General features: G+C 38.7%; 1 protein-coding gene across 1 annotated transcript; it reads right to left on the minus strand.

The window, feature by feature from the left end:
* tspan15 (tetraspanin 15) lies at nt 1-24355 on the minus strand. The gene is made up of 8 exons (XM_020098949.2): nt 23937-24355; nt 16972-17157; nt 16264-16338; nt 14277-14372; nt 6984-7100; nt 4539-4589; nt 4025-4141; nt 1-2405 (listed from the first exon to the last, which is right to left on the minus strand). The coding sequence occupies exons 1-8, from the start codon at nt 24024-24026 to the stop codon at nt 2244-2246; spliced, it is 894 nt and encodes a 297-aa protein (XP_019954508.1). The 5' UTR covers nt 24027-24355; the 3' UTR covers nt 1-2243.
* Nucleotides 24356-27950: the final 3595 nt, after the last annotated feature.

The following is a 27950-nucleotide window of genomic DNA, read 5'->3' on the forward strand; positions in this document are numbered from 1 at the left end:
TCTCTTTTTAAAATATTCTTTATGTCATGTAATATTTAGTTCATCTTACATGCTGCACACATGAAAATGTATATTCTATGTCATTGGTATTATACAGTTTGCTTAAGATTCAGAAAAAGTTGAAAATAACGAGGCTACTTAATGTGTCTGACGCCTCGTTAAATAGTAAAAATGCTCCATTTAACTCATCATCATCATCACATTTGCATTAATGAGGCACCGTGTGTTTGTTTTATAAAGTAGATTTTAATTCCAAATTAATTATCTCACAAAGCATAAAACCCATTTTCGTCTCACGACAGTGAAATGAGTGTGTTGCTGTGTGTTGAATGTTTTCCACTGTTTATTGAAAACAATAGAATCTGACGGTGTGAATGCAGCTTTACAGTGAGAAGCAGGTAGTAACTATAGTTAAATAAAACAAACCTTAACCAATCCAACACAAACATTAATTTACCTTCAACCCACCAGTTCAAACAGGGAATGAGTTGACACCTCAGTACCTCCTTTCTAATCAAGACCAAACAAACATTCTATGTAGTCTTTCATGGAAAGTATGAACTGTATTAACCAGTTAAATTAACCTGGATTATTAGATTTGGTCTAATGCTAAATATGCCGATAAGAATAAAGTGTTAACGCTCTTTCGACCCTACAAAGCAAAGTAAGCTCCTATGTAAAATCCTCTGTAAATCCTGTTTGACCTCATATCCTGTTAGAAAAAAGCAATCACTGAAAGCTGAAATGCTTGAAATCGTGTTTTAGCAGTGATGCAAGTGAAGTATTAATAATGTCATTAAGAAGTTGAAGTGCAGTCGTGTGCAGCCACAAACGGAGAAAAAGGCAGAGAGATTTGAATTAAAATTCAAGAAGGAGGAGCTCTTTGGTCTCAGTTTGCAACTTCACATCAAACCTTTAAGTTCACAAGCACATTCATTTCACATCTTCCACTTATGTCATGATAAATATGTATCTATAAATCGTACAACCACTATGGAGTTTACAGGAAGTTGTAGCATGTTCTGTAATCTAATGGAAAACCTTTATTAAAGTATATATGCTAATGTTTTGTCCTGGGGATTACTCATTTTATTCTGATTTTGAGAACAATGTAACAGCTACCTGGACTATATTCAGTGCAACATGTCTTCAAATGTAGTCACTTTAGTTAGTAGGCTGTGGGGAGGTGGTAGTGCAGCACTCTGACAGCATATAAACAGTTGTTTCAGTCCTGTGAGTGATCAGGTTTAGGGAACAAAGCCAGTTTAAATGTGTCATACTGTGTTGTTCAAGTCACATGTCACAAGTCACAAGGTTTTTCATTTTAAAGCACGTCCTGTCTGACCAATGTAGAAGAATTTAAATCCTTCCCTCATGTTGACAGAATACAAACCCAGGAGGCATTGTGCGTCTCAAAGTGTGCAACTCTAGGCACTTCATTAGCATCTATTTTTTAAAATCAGTTCACAATGGATAATGTTTAGTTCTATCTCAACATTCAGCAGTGGACCTGAGTTTAAATGTTGAGTCAAAGTTAAAGGTTTGATGAAGAAAATAAGGGAATGTCTATAAAGACCTTTGTTGAGACATCATGAAGGTTCAGTGAGCACTTATGGTCATAGAGGAATATGCAGGCAGGGTATAATGCAGAGTTCCATTTCAAACCTCAGGGTGTGTTCAAATACACCACTAGGGCAAAGTGTCCTGCTTTCAGATGACAGACAGTGGTGTTAGTATTAAAGGAGCAGAGTTTGTATAGAACAGTCATAAATAGTTGGTGGTAGGAAACCATCAATGAACATAGGTAGTAAAGTTAGGGCTGTAGATTGGGTTTGTGTACGGATGAATTTCAGGATATATAATAACACTAGGAGCAGAAGTGGTTATGATGGTTTCTATGTTAATCCCTGAGAATGTCTGTGGCACAGTGCAGCACATCACTTAACGAGCTCTTATTTCCCACTCGGGCATCAGTACACTGATAACAATAACAAATTCATTCAAAATTATTCACTTCCTTGAACAACAAAAACTGAAAAAAAACCAACATGAATATTAAATTCCAAACAATAAGGAGGCTGAACAATTCCTTCTTCCCAATAAAAAAACTTGTAAGCACTTGTATTGAGCTGGCAGTTCGAATGCAGACTCCTGAAGTGGCTGCAGCAGTATCTGCATCGACTCCAGTGCTTTGACCAGCTGTGAGTGACTGGAGTCCATTTGCTGCTCTCCGCTCATCTCCATCAGTCGATCTCTGGCATGCACTTAAACCATTTGGACACACGGCCCTGCCTCTTGGCTGCTCTTTCCTGTGAGCCCAGTAGCCCGTCCATGTAGTGGCCGTACTCACTGATGGCATCTTCAACACGAGTGATGTACAGCCAGCTGACTATCACACCAAAGAACTAGAGAGAGAGAGACAGAGAGATAAGCTAAGTGCTGGAAAGGATGGAATGTCACCCTTGGTGCTTGTCATTAGTTGATGTTTTCATCACTTGCATCATACCCCCATGTCTTAGTCTAAGTCGTTCCCAAAAAAGGAAGAGATGCAAAGAAACAATGCTACGAGACATAATTCCAGAAAAAAATATTCCCCCCCCCTGTCCGTTTGTTTTTTTGTTTGCTTGCAGGATTCCACAAAATTGGACATGAGCCAAGAAAGAGACCATAAGATTTTGGAGTGGATCCAGGATTTTTTCCCCCACTCTCTTTAACATTATGAGATAGGACGTTTTCACCCATTTCCCAGGGAATAACTCTGGCACAGTTGGTGTAGAACCAAAGAAAAGACATGCATACACAGAGCTGGAGAGATTCATATTAACATCATCACCCAGATGTGGCTGATTTAAAGGTGGTTTCATAACAGGACTGTTGGCCAGAGGTATGCAATTCTACTGCATTTAGCAGCATGTTTGTGCTGCAATGCTAACAGACAATACAATCTTCCTATGACTATATTATTATCCATGACCAAGATCCATTTTTTGTGTGAGTAGACATACAATAGGTCAATGAAGCCTTTCATGCTTATGTAAGTCCTGTATGTATGTAGATACCCTCTTACATCCATTGATAGCTGCCAGTGAGTGTGTGTCTGCCTTTTAATGTATTATGTGAATAAAAATGAAAAGGTTAAGACAGAAGTGACAACGTGATGGATAATAGCTTTCGTGTCCCTCACACCCACATCCTCTAATGGATCTTAAGTAAGTCTGAATGTGTCACAATATCTTCTGGAAAATGTTTTTAATGCTAGAAAAACTCTGAAGTCAAAATCACATGTAATTCACACTGATATGTAAGATATAGATATATTTTAGGTTCATGTATCAAGAATTCCTTTTTATTTGAAACCTCAATTAAAAAGCATGCAAAACATTTTGTGAAAAATGCACTGCTTATTTTCTCACTGCGAACAGCGTAGAGCTGCCAGACGAACCCGAGGTAGAGCAATTTACATTTTCTCCTGCGTCAGAGTTATTTTCATCAGACAGGCTGTTGAATATGGATAAAGGTTTTTCGTGCTTCTGATATTCACAAACATTCTGGAACTGTGAGTCACTGTGAGACTTTTAGCAAATATTTCGGTGAAAGTCAAAGGTAGAAATGACACAACACGTCTACTTTGATACCCATCAAGGTTCCCTTCTTAAATGTTTGCTATAATTATCCATCCAGAAGAAATCATCAGGGACACAACAGAGGAGAGTAGCCCTTAAACCAGTACAATAAATAATGAGGTGGACTTAATCCTTTCCCTTCATATCACATATAGAGCCCTTTCTCCTCAGGGAGACCAGTAAACCTGCCTATTTATGTAAGTAATGATCTTGTATGTAACAATGCACTCAGGGACAACAACTCTTGCTCCTCAGGCATACCCATGAGCCAATGCACTACTGCTTTTTTGCGTGCATGCATGACACATGCGTGGGACCCCAGATGAAATATGTAAGCAATAGCCCTGTAGTCTAAAATGGTTCGTCGGTGCATGTGCGTGTGCGTGCATGCGTGTGAGTACCTGCGGCAGTAGGATCCCTAACAGCAGTCCAGCCATGATCTTATAGTTGTCTAACAGCCAGATGAAGAAAGCATCAGTGCAGCCTCTGATGTGAATGACTTCGATCAAGTCCAAACGCTACGAGAAACACAACACTTCTTATCAGGTAGGTACGTTTTCACAGCTTTACAACAGTTACACACTTGAGAAAACACAACAATCATTTATTTGACCTGTGTGGTGAGTTATTAAACCCGACAGCTGCACAAATATGATGGATAATGTTATTTGAGTCACCGCAGGGAAAACATCATGCTGCCAGAGAAAACAACACACCACCAGATCTGGCTTTTAAAGCAAGCAACAATTTAAACAGACTTTAAAAGAGAGGGGCAGCTCTAAGCGTATGGTGACATGTGTGACACTTTTTAACTGAAAATGTATGAATGTCCCCACAATTATATGTGGACTTATTTAACCTGTATGGAAATTAACATCTGCCTCATCTTAATTCAGTGATGTGAATCCGTCTTACCTCTTTTTTGAGCACATCGCAGCCACACATAGTGTTGGCCACTTCATTAGGCTGCAGGACAGAGAGGCAGAGAGACAAAGACAAGAGTTAGAAAGGAGGAAAATATACTGGGTTGTTTTCAAAAACATGACTAAAACATCATGGACTAAACAACTGAACTTTTAAGCTGAATGAGTTTGACTCGTCACTGGAGCTCATGTTGTTTGGTCAATGATAATGAACAATGCACTTACACATGGACGCCAAACATGAACTGAATATGATTTAAATTACTATTTAAAGGACACTTTTATCAGAATGACTGTGTAACTGAATATATTAAAAACATCACTTGTATCTATTTTCCATTTGAACCAATTGAGCACAGTCGAAAGAGTGCGAGTGCATTTTACTGTTTATATAAGAATTGTGTAATTCCAATATTTCCTATGTTACTATGTTTCTGATTTACTAATAATAGGAGCAGAATAAGTATTTATAAATAAATCACAGTTGTCAATCAGGTGCGAAAAGATATGATCTGTTTGAGCTTCTGTCCCGACCATGTGTCATCTCTGGCACACAGAGTTGTGTCATTTGCCAGACTTTCCCTCCATCACCACGTGTCAAGACCAAATTTAACTTCTCTAACTAATATGAGGTATTTTCTGGATACATTTATGTAGAAATGATAAACCCTGGTGGCAGTGGATCTACCCATTGTAATAGTATTGACAGATAAATTAAACTAAATGTGAATAAAAAAGTGCATAAATAGAAACCCCTCTGAGAATTAGTTTTTGCGTTTCCAATATCTTGACTGTGATAAAAGCAGGCCTGACTACAGTAAAGATATTATTGGCTGCCATTAGGTTGCTTAACATTGTTTGAGCCCAAGCAGCAAGAACTGCAACATCATTAGTCACAATACGTTACTGAAATCATGGAATTAAAAACAAATTACAACCACTGAAAGAAGAAATTAATTTAACTTTTTATTAAAACTGACTTAGAATAATGCAAAATTGTGAGTCAGGTGAGAAAAACATCTTAATGCATAGCTCTGGTAACTGAATTAAATGCTGAGGACACAGGATAGAGGATCGGTGAGTTGTTTTCTGAATAAAAACCTGTGTTTGTTCTCGATGACCTCTGGGAGAGTGTAGTATAAATTACAGGGGAACACATGAAGTTTTGTGTAGGAGAAAATCGCCTGTGTTTGTGTGTGTGTGGCAGCGGATTTAATCACCATCATAAGGATGATGAGAGGCATTTAAAATGTAACTCTGCACTATAATGACAGACAAACTGAACTGAGTGTGCAGGGCAACACAGTCCTGTGATAAATATATAGATCCTGGCTTTATCCAAGCAGTTTAGGTAATGTCACACAGATGCTGTATAAATAACCATCAGATGCTGTTATCCATGGGCTCTGGGTGGTATTGTATTGACAGCTACAGTTAACAGGGATTACAACAGTTTTCATTCAGTAGGTAAGAACCACACAAAGGAAAACTACAGCAATTAATATGCATGAAAATTGCATTGTAACATTTAAAACTGCACTGATGTAGCTTTGCACTCCTAAAACACAACACATTTACATGGACACCATTATACCAATATTAACCAGATTAAGACAATAGTCTGAATAAGCACTGTTAAATAAAATGCACTTTCTGATTACTTAAACCTGAATTAGGTTATAATCGGAATAAGAAAAAAATAAATATAAATAGTACTGATTAGGATGCGTGGAGTGTTTTGACCCTAGTCACATTACGTAGACATTTAAACAGCTTAATCACATTATATAAATTACAGCAATTACCAACTGCTTGACCAACCATGCTCTAGGTTTGAGTGTAAACAGGATGGGAAAATAATAAAGAGATGAAGCTTTTAAAAAATTAGAAATAGTAGCATTGTGCATTTGGGACTTTAAAATTCTGGCGGAAACATCGTATGACAAAGTGGACATAATCAGACTAATGGGAATATAAATGTAATATTCTAATAGCAACTCATGTCAAGATCATAATCAAAATAATGCCAGAATAAGGTTAATAGCCAGATTTGTAAACATAACCACTGTTGCACTGGTGCACTTCCTTTTTGATGTTAAGTGAAATATTAAAAATATATCACAAAATCTGGACATTGAGCTCATGAGGACGTTAAGGCCTTGTTTACTAGGTTTCTAGTGCTGTGTTGTGATGAAAACAATATAAGGACAATATAGTCATACCGTTTACAATGACTGTATACTAGCAGCAGTAGTAATAGAACTGGTTTAGTTGTGATAGCTGAACGCAAGTTGAAATAGAATGGATAACAGTCATGGACGCTGCGATGTGATTCTATATAGTAGTTAACAGTATTAGTGCCAGGGATGGTGCCAGATATTGTCAGCAGCAGTTAGCGTTGTGATAGCAGCAGAGTTTAAGTAACTGTGGTACCTACCATAGTAGTAATGCAGCAGGTATACGGGACACCGCAGGCCATTGGACCAGGTGCAGAACAGTTGTGGTACATGTTGAACTCCCAGTCGTTGTACGCTTGAGCTCCACAACACTTAAACTGCCAGAGATGAGACAAGTGCAGAGAAGAAGGAAGAAAAAACAGAGATAAAGAATGAGATGGAGGAAAATGTATCAGGTGAAGAGTGGGGTGGAGATGGGGTGGGCAGGGGTGAGGGAGAGGGATAAAATGTAAACAACTTTGTAAAAAAACATTATTTCTGCTGTGCTCAGGCAATGCCAGTAACATTTTGCAATGAAATGAACCACAATTAATGATGATTTGCATGTAATTATGAGTCTGTGTGTTTGTCTCCCTTTAACTTTACATAAATCTGTGGACAGGTGGTGGTTAGGCTAAAGATTTGCTCTGAATCACTAATTCAGACAATATAAATTTGTAAATGATTTATTTGTGAACAATTCTTATCATCAATGACTGTCACATTAACAAACATTAAACTCCTAATTCATAGTTTTCAGACACAAAGGGTCTCAAAACTTAAAATAAACACTCCCCCAGAATGAATTACACCTAGAGCTTCCACTGATTCACGCCGACCTCCTGCTGTTGGTTTACAGGCACAAAATAATGTGACACCAACCAATTACTTTTATTGTCCTCTATTCCAGCCATTACTGAACAAACCTTCAAGAAAACCAAACTTTATTATTTCAAAGGGCCAATAAACGAGGCTGGATAAGCTATCTATAGAAAGATAATTATTTTTGATTTTGGTTGAGAGCTTCTGAATCACAATGACTCAAACACAGTTTCAAACAACTTCATTATTTGGTATAATTGACTGTTTCTGTGTCGTGCTGTTTATAAAAACTGCTCTGTCCAGTATCCATGGTAATTTCAATTTTATTGAAATAAACATCAAAATACAAACAGATAATTCATTCTGATGCAAAACACAAAGACAATTGTCATGGTGGAGTTTTGAACTCCTCATGGCAGTAAAGGCAAAGCTGTACCAAAGAACATTTACAGGATGCAGCTGTGACCAATGTTATTAGTGATGTAGAGGTGAGGTCATTTCTTGATTCTTAGATGCATCGCGATGGACAACTTTGCATCGATGCAGAGACAGGACACAATCAATTCATGTTTTCCACTACTTTCATTTCTTTAGCAATGTCCTGCTGCTTAATAATTATACCCATCGCTGCTTTGTAGCACATTTATAATAACAGTAACAGTATAAAATGTTTTAATCTGGAATCAGTAATTTCTATTTGATTTGTATTTTCACTGGGTAGGGAGCTGCTGCAGAAAGTAAAGACTAACAAAAACCCAAGAGTCACTATCAGCTGTGCTCTGTGGTCCTTTACCAAGACAGAAACTTTATTGGGCGAGAGGGAGTGAATCCAAAAGGTAGTAAGAGAGAAAAGGAGGACAAACGGGACAAAGGGGCAGACTCAAGAGGGACAGTAAGAGAGGATGAGACACGAGATAATAGAAAAGGTGAATAAATGAATAAGAATTAGTGGGCTCTTTGGCAGACAGTGTGATCATGATGTCAGGCTGCCAGGAAGTCAATATTTGCTCCTGATGGTGTAACACCAGAGAACACCAACTCTGGGTCAGGGCCCACACAAGGGTCGCAGGGAGGCAAAGCAATTATGATGAGATTGATATCTGCAGCTGCTAAGTATATATCCACAAAACATTACAAGTTCAGACAGGTGGAGTCATGGTGCAGCTCTACAGTAAAGTACAATCCATCAGTCCTGCAGTGAATAATCACTTTGGGAGGATTCATGTCAATTTCAGTTTTTCAATTTCTCACAAGATCAACCTGAAGCTCCGACCTCTCAAAACACCGGTCAACACCAACAAGACTGCAGCAGTGGACTAAAGCACCTCCACCCTCTCCCACTATAAACTCCCTGCAGTCACTTTCCAGAGGGGATGACTGTGGACTAATATTAAAGCAAAATATATAAAGTACATCAAGAATTGTGACCTATTATTCTAGCGTTTTCCTTTATTTTTATCTCTGTCTCATTCAAACACCATTTCTGTTTGACCCTGAAACAATATGATTTATATCCCAGCCCTCCAGTGTTACAGTATAATCTAACAGTGTACCAGTCAGTGCATACATGTAGTAGTATCCTAAAAATGAGTTTTTATTCTGCAGTTATTTTTGAAGAACTGTGTATCTTTTCTATTATTACAGGATTTGTGGATCAGGAGGTCGACTGGGTTTCCCACAAATCTAAATGTCAGTGGTTCGATCACAAGCTCCTTCAGACTGCATGTTGAGGTCGGCTTGTGCAAGATACTGATCCCAGACTTTACCATCAGTGTGTGAATATATGTGTGATAGAGGCTCACTGTACCAGTGTGTGTGTGAAGGGGTAAATGTGACCTGTAATGTAAAGCACTGAAAAGTGTTTTATGAAAAGCAGTCCATGAATCGTTTAGGTTTCACTTACTGATGTATAATGTGGACATACAGAATGTATACTACAGTTAATATCTACTTGTGCTACTCTACACAGATATGTTATCCTGTTTTATATGGCTCAAAGAAGTGACTGATTTTGTAGACAGTGATGACCAGCTGCAGTGGCAGACAGCTGAGCTGACAACAAGACACAAGTCAGTCCATCCTCTGCTCCCTGCCTTCATTATCATAACGCACTCAGACATGTATAAATGTTAAATCATGTTTCTTTTGAATAGTTTTATGAAACTTGAAGGCTCTTTCATTCCCCTTCTATGTCAAATATTTATTTTCTCAACATAAGGTCAGAATACTGCCAACAACAGCATATGGAAACAGGGCATAGTAACTAATTCAAAATTATTATTCTGTACACTTTTATAATTTGTCTTAACATTATTATGTGCTGATTAAAGCAGAATTAACAATAATGATATAGAGTTTTTAATGCCTACCTGTTATGTTTCGGTACCTGATGAAGTTCCTGTTTTCAGCAAACAAAGTTTTACATGCACAATGGTCCACTATGGAGGTATAAACTTTGCAGCAACTGCTTCAGCATAAAATCAGCCTGACATTATATGATTTGCATGAAGCCAGCATCCATACACTAGAGTTCTTTAAGAGTCCAATATGTTACTCTTTTATTTTCATTGAGTTAAAAGTTGAAATGTTATATAAATAACCTCTACGGTTCCTAGAGTAGTAAGACGTTACATTAATAAACAACCTAGTGTTCACAGCCGAAGGTGTTAGCATCCCTCCAAGATTGAAAAGGGCACAGTGGACAACCACAACAACCAGGAAGTAATCAGTCAGTCGAACACTGGCAGACTGCTGGTGGCCATGTGACGATAAGGAGGAACTCTTATCTTGTCGTGACGCGCCTGTGAAGCAGCAGAGGACCTACAGCAACACAACCTGACCAAACAATCAATCGCTCCACACGAGCATGGACTGTTCCTGCCAACTTTAAGCCAGCCTCCTATCTGATGGGTGGATACAGACTGAAAACTGATCAATCAGGGCTTCTCCAGGTCCAACAGATAAATCCAGGGGTCAATAGTAGACAGGTTGAGTTACTGATTGGTCAGTTTTGACAGGGCAACATTGACTGGTGCATTTTAAATAACTTGATCACTACATTTGATCGCCTCTTCAATTCATTGGTTTTCTAATTCATTTTTTCCCTAAGGCTGCAGGGTTCCACTAATCAGAGTCACGTGACAGTCCTGTGGTTAAAGAAAGAAAGGAGCTGTTTTACCAAATTTTAGGGGCAGCAGAGGAAAAATATTAGCCCAAGCATAGGCTGCTCTTTGACTGTTTATATGGTTTTATATGGTTTTTAGTGAACACAGGATGGACAGGATTTGTGAAAATCACGTGAAACATTTAAATTTATTATTATTCTATATATACTAACATTGTAATTTTTTCTTTCTAATCAATTCAGAGTTTGTTATCTTATGGTTTGAAGACCCTTAACTCCATCCCTACTGCACTGTTTAAGTGTAAATACCCAGAGTCTACGTGGGAGCAATCAGGGGATGGAGCTGTGGTAGAGATGTCCCGATGATACACATAGTTCAACAATAGTGAGTCACTCACAGCTGTCAATCTTAATGTTTCACCCCAGTTTTTACAGCATCAAATAACTAAAACCTAACTTGCTGCAAACATGAGCACTTGGACAAACATCAGTGTGATAATAACTACCTCAAGCCCTTTTGTGTCAAACTGCCACACAGCTCTGAGGTTGGTGTCTGTCCAAATGACGGAACAGCTTTGTTGTCTGCAGCGCTGTAAAAACATGTTGATACTGACGCTGTGCTGTAACTGCTGATTCACTAAGGTTTCCTCTAATAAAGAAAACTAAAAATGCAGCTTATTTCAATAAGGCACTGCAGTAGTCAATATTATCATTAGTGTTTTGAATAGACAATGTAATTGTGTTGGGGGGAAGCTCTTCGCTGTCTTTCTCAGTGCTGAAGACAATGGAGTCATTTCTGGTGTAATAAATGTCATATTTCCATTAGAATACTGAGGTATAATTAGTGTTTTGAATAGACAATGTAATTGCGTTTAGGGAAGCTCCTCACTGTCTTTCTCAGTGTTGAAGACCTAGGAATTGTTTCTGGTGTAATAAATGTCACATTTCCATTAGAACACTGAGGTGCAGTGGACAGAAAAGGTCAGATTGGAATTAATTTAATACAGGATATGATGTGAACTGCCACTAATCCATGGGTTTGTGTTGCTGTTACAATAAGGGAGTTTTCTCATTTCCTGTTATTGGAAACCTGATGTGTTTTACAGCTGGATCAAAAAGCATTAAGATGGGTTCTGTCACTTTTTTGTGCCCTTTTTTAAACATTTTTTTAACACATTTGGCACACGCAGGACACATTTGCAGATTCCTGTACAAATCTCAAAACGATGCATAGACTGAGATGACACTACACACTTCTCCACTCACAGCTCTGCTACAATTATGGCCCCATACCAATGCTTATAAATATAAAGCTGGAACCAGAGAATATTCAACAATTTTGCTATAAAAAGGACAAATGATGTATTGATTAAAGATTGCTGCCGCACAGGTAGGCCACAAGTACTGGGTTCTGTATAAGCTTCTTTTACATGCTTTTTAAAACTTTTAAAACTAACTAAATGGCGTGATCCCCCGATACAAAGCTTTGAAAATTCACCTTTTACAATTCGGTGTTTTATCTGCATGTTGATTGTCCTTTTTTTAGCCTTTTATTTTATCTCATTGTATTTGTGAAAAGGCTCATTCTAACACTGTAATGTTGTTTAGGAAATATTGATGAAGAAGTGGGAAAATCTTAATCAACAGTAGAAGTAAACATACATGGACTAATACTCTCCTCTATGATAGGATATGACATATAATCATATTTTTTACACTTCCTGTTGAATTTACACTTCACATCTGCCCTGTTAGGTTTACAGTTGACATCCCTGATCTTAAACTTTATCCATTCGAGTGATGTCCACAGACTGGATATCAGGTGATTAATCACAATATTACAATGCACATTACACACTTCAATAAAATATACTTGGTCAGGTGATATAATCTTTACCTCTACAAAAGAATTGGGGAATAAAACCTGTAAATGTAGGTTAGGTAGGTTAAAGAACACACCCAAAACTGTCTTTTGTTTGGAATGATAACAATGTACAACTGCATTTGAAGTTAATATGCACATGCACGTCAGGCAGAGTAGTGGAGTCCACCTTTGAACTGCATGACAACAACAACTTCCTGGCAGAAAGGAAACTATTGGCACTGATGACAGAGTCTCTTCATCATCTGAGACATTCATGAATGTCTAAACATGAAATTATTTGTTTGGACCCTGGGAGCACATCCCAGATAAAAAGAATCACTGAGAATGTTGAATGTGTTAGCAGACACTAAACGAGTGAGTGATAATAGTATAAAGTTCTGTATGGCCAAGGAGAGGAGGCTCCAGGTTCTGGTTATGATTCTCTGCAGGTTCATCACTATGAACAACACCTTTCTCACTGACACATTGTTTTCATATTGTCATGATCAATTCATTGTTATAATACATTTTACTTTTACAGACGCTTTTTATGCTGAAATAAATCTTCTTGACCGTGTCAGAGTGGTTTGATCAGATCAGTCAGAGAACCTCACAGTTGCTATCACATATATATTAATAATTACCTCAGCCGAGGAGGTTATGTTTGCATCCCGGTCTGTCAGTTTGATTGTTGATTTGTTTGTTTATAAGGAAAAACACTAAAAAAAAATATTGGAGAGGTTACCATGAAATTTGGAGGAAGAATGTGGTATGGGTCAAGGAAGAACCCAATAAATGATGGTGCGGATCCCGACAAAGTGACAGATCCATTTTCTTTAACATGTCTAAGACAATTTAAGAAGACTGATATCTATGTGTGTGTTCAACTTGGTGCAGATCCACATACAAATGCAGATAAAGAGCCTTGGCAAAACAAGGTGCTAGTCTAGTTTTCTCATTTCCATCTGAGCTCAGTCCCACAAACCAGTGAGAAGAAAAAAGAGAAATCTCTCATGTCAAATACCAACAGCTGATCTAATTCTGACAAAAAATGCGATGTTCAACTCTTGTTCATAGAAAGAAACAGATATGAATGGTAGCCTCACCACACACTTCAGAGTAATGTAACTACAAGCTGACCAGTTCCAAAGTGGAGGAATTTCAGCTGACGCAGCTGCTTCAACTTCCATTTCCTGAACCTTCATATCCCACAACTAGCTAAGTATACACTTATGGGGCTTCAATTTTTCAAACTATCAAAGTCACAATTTTGCTCCAGAACAAGTGCTGGTCACTCTGCGACAAGGAGTGAAGCCTGCAGACTGAAGGAGCATTTGAGGACTTGTTGCTGGCTGCTTCTTAATGTCACTGTGTGATCAGTCAGACACTGCATCACTGTGTATTTGATAAAAGTTGGCAGTGAAATGCTCAGCTGCTGTGTGTGTGGCAGGATGATGAACTCTGGGAGCAGGTGTACTGTGCTCGCTTGGCACACTTCGCTCAGTATTTTGGACACGACTTGCTGTGATCATCCAAGTTTACTGATGCTAGTTTTAACAGACCCTGAATCAGACTTGTAATAGTAACCATGGTTGCTGTCTGTTCTGTATGTGCATTATATGAACGTGACCTTTAAATTTGGTCTTTTGTTGACAGAAATGTTTAGGGTGAAATGACAGAAAGGTAGGAGCTGTATAACCTTACCTTCTTCTGAACAAAGTCCATGATATTTTTGAAGTCCAGGTCATCGTAGTAGTTCACTATGCCCTTCCGGATGTTCTTGTTCAGTAAGTCCACAGTCTACATGAGTGAAAATACATAACACAGTGAGGGTGTGTTCATGGGACAGAGGGGGGGTCATGTTACCATGTTGTTTTTGTCAATGACACAGCTGATGGACCATCCGCTGTGTGAGACAGGCAGCTGAGCTCTGCAGAGGAAGTGCTGTGACTAGTCAAGGTGACTGATCCACTGAAGTGGAATATCAAGATGTGTTGCAAATCAGCGAACATCTGTCGCTCACAATCTGGTGTAGAGGGGTCACATTAGGGTTAATGTGTCAATCTATCCACAGACTGGAAATACATATTTGCAGCTTGGAACTCCTCTTCAGTAAACTCATGGAAATATTTTCATTTAGGAATAATTTTACTACACTGTATTGTTTGTAATGCTCTCATTTTATAAAACTCCGCCATGGAGGTTATGCATTTACACCTCATTTGTAGGTGTTCATTTGTATGTTTGTTTGTTTGTCAGTAGGATTATCCAAAAACTGCTGGACTCATTTCCACTAAACTTGTTTAATGAAGTCATTAAATATTAGGGCGGATGCAGACTTTTTAAAAATGTTAAATTGCGAGATATAGACATTTTCACAGATTTTTAATGCATGGATATTGATGAAAAACAGTCAGTCATATTTAGGTGACCTATGAGCCTGTTGATTCAATAAAAAAATCCAGATCTGGCTGATTTAAATGAGGTTTCATAGGGGTGTTGCTGTTTTTCACTAAAAAATAGCACTAGAAGAGAACTATGTTCAAATGAAAATGACAGATCTGCTGCAGAATGGAAGGGGACTATTGGGCCTTGCTGAGGTATGTGCTCTACTGAGAGCCAGTCTAGATTCTGGTTTATTAGCCTCAGACGTGTTTTCTTATTCAGGCCTAACAGTGGTCTGTCTTCACGTCCCTTTGATGAAATGAGACTGCTACCCTCATGAGAATCAAAGATTATGGCGAATGAGCTTTTCATTTAATTTATTTCCTTCCTCCTCTGAACATAACAGGCCCTCACTGTGAAGCTATTGGGCAAGACAGCCCCTTTTAAACCACATTAAAATTTATAGACATGGAGTTGATCTACTAGTTTCCCTTTGAGACAGATGACACCGAACCATTATTGAAGAACTCACCACAAGATCATGCGGTATTTAATCATACTAATATCACACAGACAATAATCCTATCTCATCTAGAGCAGGTTCCTTCTGATTATGGAGTCCCTGTACATTTCCAGACCAGACATATGTGCAAATAAGATTTCAGTGTGGTGTATAGTTCCCATTTAATAAAGATAATGTACCACCTGCATGGTTTAGTTCATTAATTGTCTAAAATATGCAGCTGACCTTAATATAGTCTTTTATATTGATATTTATTATCAAATTTAGGTAAGACAACTCCTGTTTTTTATTATTATTATTATTTTATTAATGTTGAGTGGTCATTTGGTTTGTATCATTTCCTTATAAACAACAGCAGACCAGTGTCTGTTCAGTGATACATATATAAAGTTTTAGTTACTATCAAGTTCCCTCACTACAGAGGAGCAGCACAAATAATCTGTCCTCTTTCCAGATCTTCATTGTGGAGGGGACTTTGTGTGGTTTAGGTCAGGTGGTAAATGGATGGTTCAACAGGCTCGGCTTACCCCCAAATCCATATTGTTCATATTTTTATCATCTATTTTTCAAATTGTAATCTCAATTTTGAATATTATAATGTTAATGCTTTGGTCTATTCTGTACAATAAATAAAGCATTTATTGCATGTCTTAATGTGTTTTTCACCAGATTTATTGGGTTGTCTTCAGTATCCAGTTGTAAATAAATAGGATGTTGTAAATTCCATAGAATATAAAGCCTTTGAGGCAAATTTGTGATTGATCACACCGACAGACAGCTCACCTGGTTGCGGAACACCAGCGCCAAGATTCCTCCGAGCAGCTCCAGGATCAGACAGACTGCCAAAGTGTACATGAACTGTGATCAAACAGATAACAGAGAAAAGAACAATTATACTGTATATTCACATATTTAACTGCATACTAGTCAGATAAAATTAACAATAAACATAAATAAACATAGTACATAAATAAATTAACTAATTCAATAATTTGTTTAGAAATTATCAGGATATTTCACCTCTGTCGTACACTATATCTGTTGCCAAAGAGGCAGACATCTGTGCTCTGTTTGTGTGCTCTTAATGACGTCAGTGAAAAAGGGGATGTCTGTCTGCATCACTGCTGGAGCATCACTGCTAAAGAGATGCTTTATGAATGTGGGGAGGGCCAACAGAGACATTGGATAGCAACACACACAGCAGTGCGGCTTCATTTACTGTGTGTGTTTGTCTTTGGATAATTTTTTTGCATGTTTGATGTTTTAAACTGATACAATGGTAAGATAAAGGTAAATATTAACACACACTATCAGCTTTACAAATAAGACAATTCTGCAAAGTGAAAAAAACAATAGTTCTTATAGTGTTTCACTTTGAAAAACTAAGAATTAAACATTTACATACAATAAATTCTAAAGTCTAATGTCTTAAGTCTTATACTAAGAATCTAGCGGCCACATTCATAACTTGTGAGCAAGAACACCACTCACCACTTTCAGTAGAGTTAGATTATCTCTCAGTGAAGCCAAGACTCCAATCAACGAGACTATAAACATCACAATTCCCAGGACGATCAGGATTATAGCTGGGGCCAAAAACATCCCCTCCAGTGTCTTGTAGCGTTGTCTCTCCACCTCAGCATAGATACCAATGGCAAGGACAAAACCACCTATTAACTGGAAACAAAGGGGAAGCTTAGTCATCAGCCTGGAAATAATGGGAAACAAGTAGAGTTTCTGAATTCTTATTATTTCAGTGACTTTAAATGCATAACACACGAAATGGAGGAAAGACAAGGCATGAAGCTTTGTCTACAGGTTGACAAAATCATTTGATATATATATATATATACTGTATATATCAGCATGGTGGCATTGTCACAGAACATATTAGCATGCTGACTTAAGCTTTTAGCTTGAAGCACTACTTGGCCCAAGTATAGCAGCACAGTGCTGTGTTGTGTTAGAATGGCTGTAGACTACCTTGTTTAATCTTCCATAGACAACCTCTATCTATGAAAAACTGGCCACTGAGCATCGGCCTGTCTGTAGGAATGTTTACAGCCACGATATATGAAACTTCTGCTGTGAGCCCACACAAAGTAATTACTGTCTAATTATAATCTGCATTTGCATCAGACTGGAGAGACATTTAATTCAGTATTATTGTTGTAAATGACAGATTTCTTTAATTAGGTTCTCAGTAACACTTTGTATGATATACAATGAATCTACTAACACTCTGTGATGTCCAAGCATGTACACACACACACACACACACACACACACACACACACACACACACACACACACACACACACACACACACACACTTTTATCTGTCACTTTATGATTCTTTCAGTTGCTCAGTTTTTTATCTCTTTCATGCTCAACATGAAAGTTAAATTGTTAAATTGTTAAATTATACACTAAATTATACACTAAAAAGATATCAATATAATAACAAACAGTAAAATGCTATCTGCTAAAATTCAAGAATACATTTCTACATTATTCATTTCTTTTTGCATGGCATTACTGCACTTATTGCCGATTATGAAGAAGACTTGAGATCTGATGTGATACAGTAAATGGAAACATTTCGTGGGATTGGGAGTTTGAGACACCTTTTCTCTTCTCCATATCAATGCATCTTGAAGGTTGAAGCACCGACTGAAGTCATGACAACAAAATCAAATGAGCAGGTCCGTCCCTACAATCTTCCCAAGGCAAATCTGACATCAAAAAGGCTACTTACATACTTTCCATTACTGCTAAATTGCACATAGTGAATGTAGGCCGGTGAGCAGGCAGCTGAAGTAGTGACACATTATTCTGTATGTATTCAGGAAATGTTGGGTGGACATGTTTTCTGCCTCACATGTAGCTTCACAATAACCTGTTCGCTGCTGAACACCAAGCAATGGTTCACCAACACAGAGGAAGACAAACTTTATTTATTTTAACATAAAAAACTTTATCCTATTAATAACGCCTCTTGAAACACCATTCACAGCGATGCCATGCTCCATTTATCCATCTTCACACCTCAAACTTACTGTGTTGGTTTTTACTCAACACCTAGTCTCAAACCTTCCCTGAAGCTCTAATGACTTCCAGGAGAAAACACACACTCATTATCTGTCTCTCACACACTCATTATCTGTCTCTCTCTCACACACACACACTCACACTCTCACACACACACACACACACACACACACACACACACACACACACACACACACACACACACACAGGTACATGTAAAATTGCGACATGTTGCTCTTGGAAACACCTCACTCCTCGACACATTTGCTTCTAATTGCGGTCAGCCACCACATAATCTTTCTTCAGACAGGGAGGAGAGGAAGAGGCAAAGGAAGAAAAGAGAAATCTGAGTTCTGAAGGTCTGAGCAGTGTTTACCCTTCACCATCATGTCTTTCCCTTACATGTCCCTGCTTGCTGTCTGTTATGGTATCTTGCTGCTGGCTGTTTGCCAGCCAACCCCCAAACCTCACTTCCATTCAGCCAAGAGCCTTTTAAACAAAGCACGGCTAAATTTATGCCTACAATAAAATATGTCAAAATTGATGAGTGATTATCTTTACAAAGAGACTTGTGAAATCATTCAGCTTCATGTAAACCAATCTTAACTGAAATGGCTGAGATAATACAATAACACAGGCAGCACTGTGTTTATCCACATGCACTTAGTGGCAGATGACTTGGTGACAATATCAGGGCATTAGGCAACATCTTTACTGAGCTGTTAATGTGCTATGAGGGTACGCAGAGCTGAAACTAAAATGTAGCTTTGACAGCAGAATACAAACTGTACACAGTTAAGTGCAGCCTCACAGCACTGCTAACATGGTCGAGACTTTAAATCTAGTTCATAGAGCACTATCCTCCCACTGTACAGAAATTAAGTACAAATATCCCGGATATGAGGAATGTCCTCTTTCACATTTGGAGCCAGTGTCTGCGCAGTAGTGATCAGGTCTCTACACTGTGATCTGGAATAGAAATGTTTAGGTTTCACATCACTCCCATACTTGGTTTTAGTTTTGGTTTTAATATTTGTCAACTGCAACACATCTGATCGCACACAAAAAAGCTAGATTAGAGTAAGCTATTGTTTCTATGACTTTAATTACTTTTATTCACATTTGGAAGGAAATTAGTCACATTTTCTTACACTGTTTCTCCAACATATGCAACGTTGCTTAACTGTTTGCAGCTCATATCCTGCACAAGGACATCCTGTCCTCTGGGAGGATGATTTAGTGTGAAGAACAGGTCATTTAAAAAAAATGGATTGGGAAATAGATGCAAATAATACTTTTAATGTGTGTGTGTGTGTGTGTGTGTGTGTGTGTGTGTGTGTGTGTGTGTGTGTGAGTGTGTGTGTATGTGTTTGTGTGTGTGTGTGTGTGTGTGTGTGTGTGTGTGTGTGTGTGTGTGTGTGTGTGTGTGTGTGTGAGAACATTTGCAGTTGATTACATTTGACAATAGGAGGATGTGACAGTATGAAGTAAACTGCCCTTTGTTCTTATCAGTATCATGTTGAGGTAAACACGTCCTTCGGAGACAGTGTGCTGTGAGATTGTGTTTTAAACAAATTGTTGGAGAAAAGTAAATATCACTTTTTAATCTGTCTCACCCCCACCACATTCCTTTATTCTCAATAATAAAACCAACACCAACTCATCTGCTTCTCTCTACAGCACCATCCCTCTTTCTTTCCCCATGAATAAGGATTTCAAATAAGTGATTTTCTTTAGCGTGCTGACTGTGAATCAGCCATCTGTCTACACAAATACTGTATACAATCTGCCATGTTGTCTATATGTGAAGGAGCTGCAAATAGTCTTTATTCTGACATAATGTAAGCCCTTAATGCGTCTTGTTTCATTTGAACAAGTGTCATTTCCTGGAGTCACATTATATTTTTGCCTTTGAAACACAAACTAATTTATGAAAATTATTATAATTAAACTATTTCATGTGGCTTGGATATCAACCACATGGATAAAATATGTCTTCTCACATATTCTACTACTAATGGCTATATAATGCTATCATTACAACTGTTATTGCTGCTCCCTTCATCTCGTGGCAGTCATTAATTTTCATATTTCTACTTATGTTAGACACTGTCTTTACAAATAATTGTTGGAAATATTGTTATCTGTACTTCTGTCCATCCTGAGAGAGGAATCCCTCACATGCAGTGAGGTTTCTACTTTTCATCCCTGTTAATAGGTTTTTTCGTTGTTAGTTTTCCAATTTGATTGATCGAAAACTTGGAGAAATAAAAAAACTAAAGCAGACCGAACCACTCATGATTTGCCTGTAACGGAACCAAAACCAGGAAATTCTGATGGACAAAGACACAAGCTCTTCCACTAGTGGAGGATTTTCGCAAAGAGTTTTTCTTTTTACATGATTTTATTTTCACAGTCATGAACTGGGAAAATATGAATGCTGGGTGAGTTGGTTTGGAATGAACCTCATGTATGTTTTTATATTCATGTACTGATTCATCTAAAGCAGACAGGATGAGAAGTGCTCTTCAAGCAACACGTCATTTCACCTCTTAACTGCCTCAAAAATAAAATACAGCCTCTTATTCCTGTGTAGGTGTCTGTATTTTTCCTACTCTCTCCTTGATGGAGTCTGGATCTACATCTTCAGCCTCTAGGGCTTCTGATGGCCCTTGGTCGCTCGACATCAGCCTATTGTCCCTGTGAGTAATCCAGACATTTGGTGGCAGCACAAAGTCGCCAGTTAACAACTATCTCAAACACAATTGATCAACAGATAACTTCATATACTAGGAAGCCTTGTTGTGTACATTGTCATATACATCTCTAAAAGCAGTGGGTGAAATAGGGCTTTTAAAATGCTTACTTAATAAAATAAAACACTTTTGAGAAGATGGTTATACTTAAAGGCACAGTGTATAGAATTTTGTAATATCTAGTGTTGAAATTTGCATGTTGCAGCTCACTTCACCTCACCTTCTCCTTCCAAACATGAAAGATAACCTGTGGTAGCCTTCAGTTGTCATAAAAACTCAAAAGGTGTTTAGTTTGTCCAGGCTGGACTAATGTAAAAAACATGGTGGCCTCCGTAGAGAGGGTCCCTTCGATCTAAATATAAAGTATTTAAATTCATACAATTTAGATAAAACAAACTAGTGAAAACATCATGAAGATTATTCTACATTAAACTTCTGCCAATAGTTCCCTTTCACCTAAATCTTACACACGGGACCTTTAAAGCTTGAGTGCAAAAATGACCAGTATAGTCTGTTATAGAAAATAAGACTTCCAGTTACTCAACCTTCATCTCACCTTTACTGTACTCTACTTTCAAAGCAGTGGCACTTGAATCGTGCATTTCACAAGCACGACGACATCCTGAGCTGTCATCATATTAGGGACACAGTAATGACTCATTAAGATTTTGCATATTCTACAGCTTCCTTCTGCAGGTCTATTAAAAGATGTAAGTTTTCAATATTACCAGTACCAAGGAATTGCTGGGTTAGCCATTTTACTCGGCACTTCCCTTTTCTATTTATTTCCTCTTTTTCGCCTCTTACCCAAAGTATCGAATTAATGAATTTATTTGTTTTACCCATGCACCTCATAGATGGCCCTCATTTTTATCTTAATTGACGAATACACTTTAAGCAAGAATGTGAATCTTACTGCACTTATTTTTGTGTTGACTTCCTTGTTTAAATTGCATTCAACCCAATGTGTGTAGAGATGTTCTAACAACATCAGAAATGGCTCCAATGCTGGCAGCAGCGAGTATGAGAATCTGTTTACCAATCAGTTGCAACGTGTTTGAAGTATATCAGTGTCACCCAGATAAAAATTCCTTTTCCTGAAATGTACTTCTTGTTAATGTATTAATTTGTGCTTTTTTTGAAACTGACATTTGTTATGGAAGTTTTCTGGAAGCTGGTAAAAAGAGAATTCCGGCAGCAGGTGATGTCTTACGCAGAAGATGTTAATGTAGACATGATGCATCAAGGACACCACAAGGTGGAACAATATACAAACACTAACAGAGTTACATGAGCAATTGTCTCCCCCAAGTCTGAAGATGTCTCCCACAGCCTCCCAATATATCTTCCTCTACTTGCATCACCCATTCTAACAGCACATCAATGAATGGCTAGAATTTCTGTCAATCACTATGTTACATGTAGGTGTTTGCATCCTATTGGATAATTAACCCTAAAGTAAGCATTCTTAAATCACATTGTGTCCTTACATCTTGCCACTGGTAAAATATGCAAAAGAGTTGGAGTTGGTGAGAGTTAATGTTGGTGCCTCTTTAGCTAGGGCATCAGAAATAGATATGAAACTCCCTGAGCGTACACTACGATGCACTGTGGGTTGGTCCTTTATCTATAACCTGACCTTTGGTACTGCTCGGAGAGAGAAGTATCTGTTGAACTAAACAGACCCCACTCGTTATGGTTATATACATAATATATAGTGGCATATACAGTAATGTGTCTCAACAACAGTAAAACTAGAAAATAAAAGATGTTTGACATTCATTCTCTGTGTATTTGTTTTTCAAGGGGTTTAACCTGAGTCTGGCCATTCAACAATAACAGCAATCATTACTTCCATACAGGGTTGATGGCATACAACAGTTAAAGTACAGTTAGGTTGTTATTATTTTTGAATGCACTGCTATCAGATCAGTACTCAGTATTGACCAATACACAAAGTCCAGGTATTGGGATTGGTATCAATTGGAATCTGTTTTTCCAATTTACTGACTACAGTTTGCTGACTTATCATGTGGTGGCCCACACATGACTCATGTGGTTATACAGTCACACCGATGTTTTGTAGACATTTTCAAATCTGTTTACACACACACACACATACACACACATTCTAAATACAGATTTGCAGATCCAATGCGCACACTCACAACTTTCATTACACATTTGGAGATTCTTCTACACACGGACGCATAGAGACGCACATTTGTCAACAGTTTTGCTCCAATCATCCTGTTCCTCTGTGTCCTCCTCACTGTCTGCTCTCTCTCTCTCTGTGTGTGTGTGTGTGTGTGTGTGTGTGTGTGTGTGTGTGTGTGTGTGTACACTGAGCAGTGTGTAGTATCAGGTAAGATCAGGGTGAAGGTGCACAGAGGAGGGTGTGGTCAGCCTGCAGCACACACACGGTTATAAGGTGAAACTCCACTCCTGCAGAACAACAGCACTCCACCGGTTCAACACCTGTCCACACAAAGCTAGACACACAACTGTTCAAATCATGACACACACACACACACACACACACACACACACACACACACACACACACACACACACACACACACACACACACACAGTCTGCCTGTCTGTCCAAACGCCGCTCCTCTGTAAACTCCCACTGAGGTTACTCACCCACCAGACGATGGCATAAGCGAACAGGAGGAATTTGAGGACGATGTAGGAGAACCTGTGGCAGTATCGTATCTCTTCGTTGTTGGACATGTTGTCAGACTGAGCTCAGTGGACTTCAGCTGCTTCCTGCTGCTTGCTGCCGCTGCTGAATGAGCACTTCCGCATTTGCTCCGTCACCACGGTCACCACACCTGGAAGCGCGCGACAGCCGGATGGAGGAATGATGGAGGTTTGTGGCCTGATGTCGAGTGTGTGTTGGAGCCATCACATGATTTGTTTTTGTGTTGGTTTAATCAAATGTACGATATCATGTGAGCGCTGGGTGGAGCATGATCGGAGGGGGTGCACGTAGGTAAGCAAGCAGTTTTATGACTGTGTCAGTGTGGCATGTGGTTACAATAAAGTTACTGACAATTGAAATATAGACAGCTTCTTATGTGACTTTTTTAACTTAATTTAATATCGACATACAAAAAGAAAACACACAACAGCTGCAACGCAAGGTACAACGGGGTGCACAGTACAATGTCTCACAGTTAGTTATTGAATTCATGATCTTGAGGAATACATTTATATGGAAAAGGAGAAAACTCTTCACATACAGTTGCTCAGTGCCAGTTTAACTTGGTCTCATAAACTCCATGCGGAAGCCCATTTCCAGATTAGGTCCCAATTCAAAAGGTTAAATCACTTATCATATCAGCTACTCGTTCAATATACTAAGAGGATTGGAGAATTCAATTAACCATGTTTCTAGTGAGAAACATTCTGACTTATGAAATTTTTCAATTCAGCGAAATCATTCTATTAGCAGCCATGAAGGCTAGGCCTACTATTATTACCTGTGCAGCCCTATATCCTGACAAGCAAACCAGAGGACATGGGGAGAGATTTAGATTAATTTTCAGGAGATTGAACACTTCTGACCAAAAAGACTTGACTGTGGGTAAGTGCCATATGAATCAAGGTCCCCACTTGTCCACAACCATGCCAGCAGAAATCCGAGGAGCTTGGGTCTAATTCTTTTCATTCTGAAGGGTTTGATATAAGCTGTGGAGGATTGTGGGCCACACACACTGAAGAGACTGACATAGATGTCAAGAGAGTTTGTGGTGATAAGGGCTGACGCTGGTGTTGATGTGCTGGAAACAAAAACACATGATCTCCACAGCGGCATTTATACGTTACATCCTGCCTCTGCATGCTGCTCCACCCCTCACCTGACACTCTGGAGCTTTCTTGTTGGTATGGCATGACCCTGTGTATGTTTTTTATTTACTTGCTAATTCATCTAAAGTAGAATGTGGATAAGAAGTGCTCTTCAGGCAACACTTTACTGTCTCAGAAATAAAATACAGCCTTTTATTCCTGTGTCTGTGTTTCTGTCTCATTATACTTCATCCTTATACTTCATAAACCTTCTGGCCAATATGGCAGCATAAAAACAATTAAACAATTAATACTGAGTTCATTTTTCTCTTTGAATTGGGGTGGGGGTTTTCTTTAATAGAATGACATTTTCCTGATCTGGTTTCAGTCTGAAAATAATGATTAAGATTTACAAACAGGCAAATTTAATATAGGTTCCATTTGTCCAATGTTGTATAGCCATTAAATATCCTATCTCTAATTGATCAATTGTGTCCACACAGAACTGGTATCACAGACTTAAATAGCTTTCTAAAATATACTCTATGCCCATAACGTGTAATTTTGCCCCCTGGTGGTGAATTTTAATAGAGGCACAGAGAAACAGCCAATAAAACCGGTCAAAATGCCACAATGTGCACTTATTCAATGTCTGACCTCAACGCGTTTGAGAGGGTTGCATTTGATTGGAGTGCTGTTTATATAACATGTAGCTCAGATTCAAACAGTGTGCAAAGTGTTCATGAATATACAGCCATAAAAAAGACTTGTAATGATCCTGGCACAACCAAACAACAGCATCATTGGGCTGTTTATAGCCAGGGACCTCCCTTACTGTGTGCAGTGTCTCCATCTCCAGCCAGGAGCGTTTAAAGGGATTCTGAGACAAAAGGAACCTGGATGGCCAAACATTAAACCACCACCACCTCAGGTACATCACACACACATTTAGACATTGTAGTCTTCAACCTAACCTCTCTACTGTTCAGTCATTGAGTCATTGTTTTCACCCAGTTACTGCACTTATATCCTATAAACCATCAGCTCCTTCTCTTATCTTCTTCCAAAGGGAAAAGACCTTGGACTGACAACAACAGTGCAAAGAAAAATAGAGCAAACCAAAAGAGTTTCATGTTTCATTAGACATATTCTTATATCCTACCTTGCAAGACTGGTTTCCATTAACTTCGGCGATAATATATCTAATTTTTGTCTTTCCATTTTTCTGGAAGAGGCACCCAGTCAACTGACTATGTATGTCCAAAATATTGTGTGTGTTAAACTTTCAACCCAAGATATGGAGCAGTTTGAGTTCTTGCAGCCATTTGTTAGAGGAAGTTAGTTGTAGACAAGAAACTTCACCCCTTCCTCATCAGGCCATGGGTGGTCAGTCCTCACTGTATCCCCAGTCCTTTACAGCGCCTCAGGAGGCAGCATTACACCACCTTGGTAGAAACTTTGAATTCCCCTGCCTTTCTCCTTTTCTTTGTCTTTGCCCTTGCAGGTCAGTAAAGATTTGTGTGAATGTGAAAGTACACACATGCAGTGCATACTGTACACACACAACAGAAAAAAAAACAGACTGAGCTCAGCTGAACGAGATCAGACTACCTCTATCCACTCTTAGCTGTGCAAACACTTGTGAACACATAGGCCACATGCTGATTTCCCCAGAGAGGGAGGTTCACAGAGTAGGAGAGAGGAGACAAATAAATAGAGCACAAATGTAATGAACAACAGAAAAACAAGTTGGGTGAGAATAAAAGCAACAGAAAGTGCAAGAAAATATAAAACAGTAGGAAAGAGCTGTAATTTCGAGACTAACAGAGTGTTGCTCTTGAACCAGTTCCCCTGGCCGAGAGTCGGTATCTTTGGCTGTCGAAACATAAAGAACTGGTTTATGATTAAGCCCCGGCTCTGAAGTGGCCCTCCAGCTGTCATGGTGGAAGAGAAGTAATTATGCCGGGGGGATGCCACATTTGGACACAGAAAAGGCACAGACACAGAGCAGGTATTTCCTCGAAACCCTTTGCAAGTCAGTTGTGAAAGCACTGTTTGTCATCACTGTGACAGACCACAGGGTGTGATTCTTAAAGTGTCAATGAGAGAATTATCAGAGTCATCTATGTGAACGATGTAGACGTGGTACAGAGACCATCTACCAGCTGTGGAGCTGAAGGATTTTTCAATCAATACATAGAAATGACTGAGTGATGTCCTCAGTACTGAAACTTTGGCAACCCATTATTTTTTCTTTTTGTTTGAAGAAGTGTCTTCACTGGATGTTTTTGCAGGCATAGGCTTGCTAAAGGTTGGATAAGCATGGGATAGGGTAGGGTAGGGTAAGATAGGGTAGGATATGGGTAGGATAGGTTAGGGTACACACATTACACATATCAACAGGACACATAGACACGTGGAGTTCAATCACATATAATTGCTGTTCACAGAGTTTTGTCATGATTCATGGCTTTAACTAACAGCACAGACACTAGCAGCTTCTCTAAATGTGTGACTGCCACTAACTGAAGTCCCATTTTCAGCCCTGCAATCAGTTCACATCTGTAAAAAAAACCTGCCTGTGGGAAACCTCTCAGTTCATTCAGATGTCAAAAATATGGCTTCACTGACCACCTCTCTGTGTCAGAGCTGTGAGTGTGATCGAAAGAGAAAGAATTGAGTAGGCCATAGATATCGCACTGATTCCGATTAGCATCAAGCACAACCTCAGAAACATCCACAGAGGCCTTCAGAGGTCTTGGAGGAGCTGGAAAAGTGGCTGTAAGAAAAAGAGAGACTCCACAGATCTCAAAGAAATAGATAATGACAGAGGCAGTTTCACAGGTAAGAGCCACAAAATGGTTC

The sequence above is a fragment of the Paralichthys olivaceus genome, chromosome 1 (genome assembly GCF_024713975.1).
Source record: "Paralichthys olivaceus isolate ysfri-2021 chromosome 1, ASM2471397v2, whole genome shotgun sequence".
Lineage (NCBI taxonomy): Eukaryota > Metazoa > Chordata > Actinopteri > Pleuronectiformes > Paralichthyidae > Paralichthys > Paralichthys olivaceus.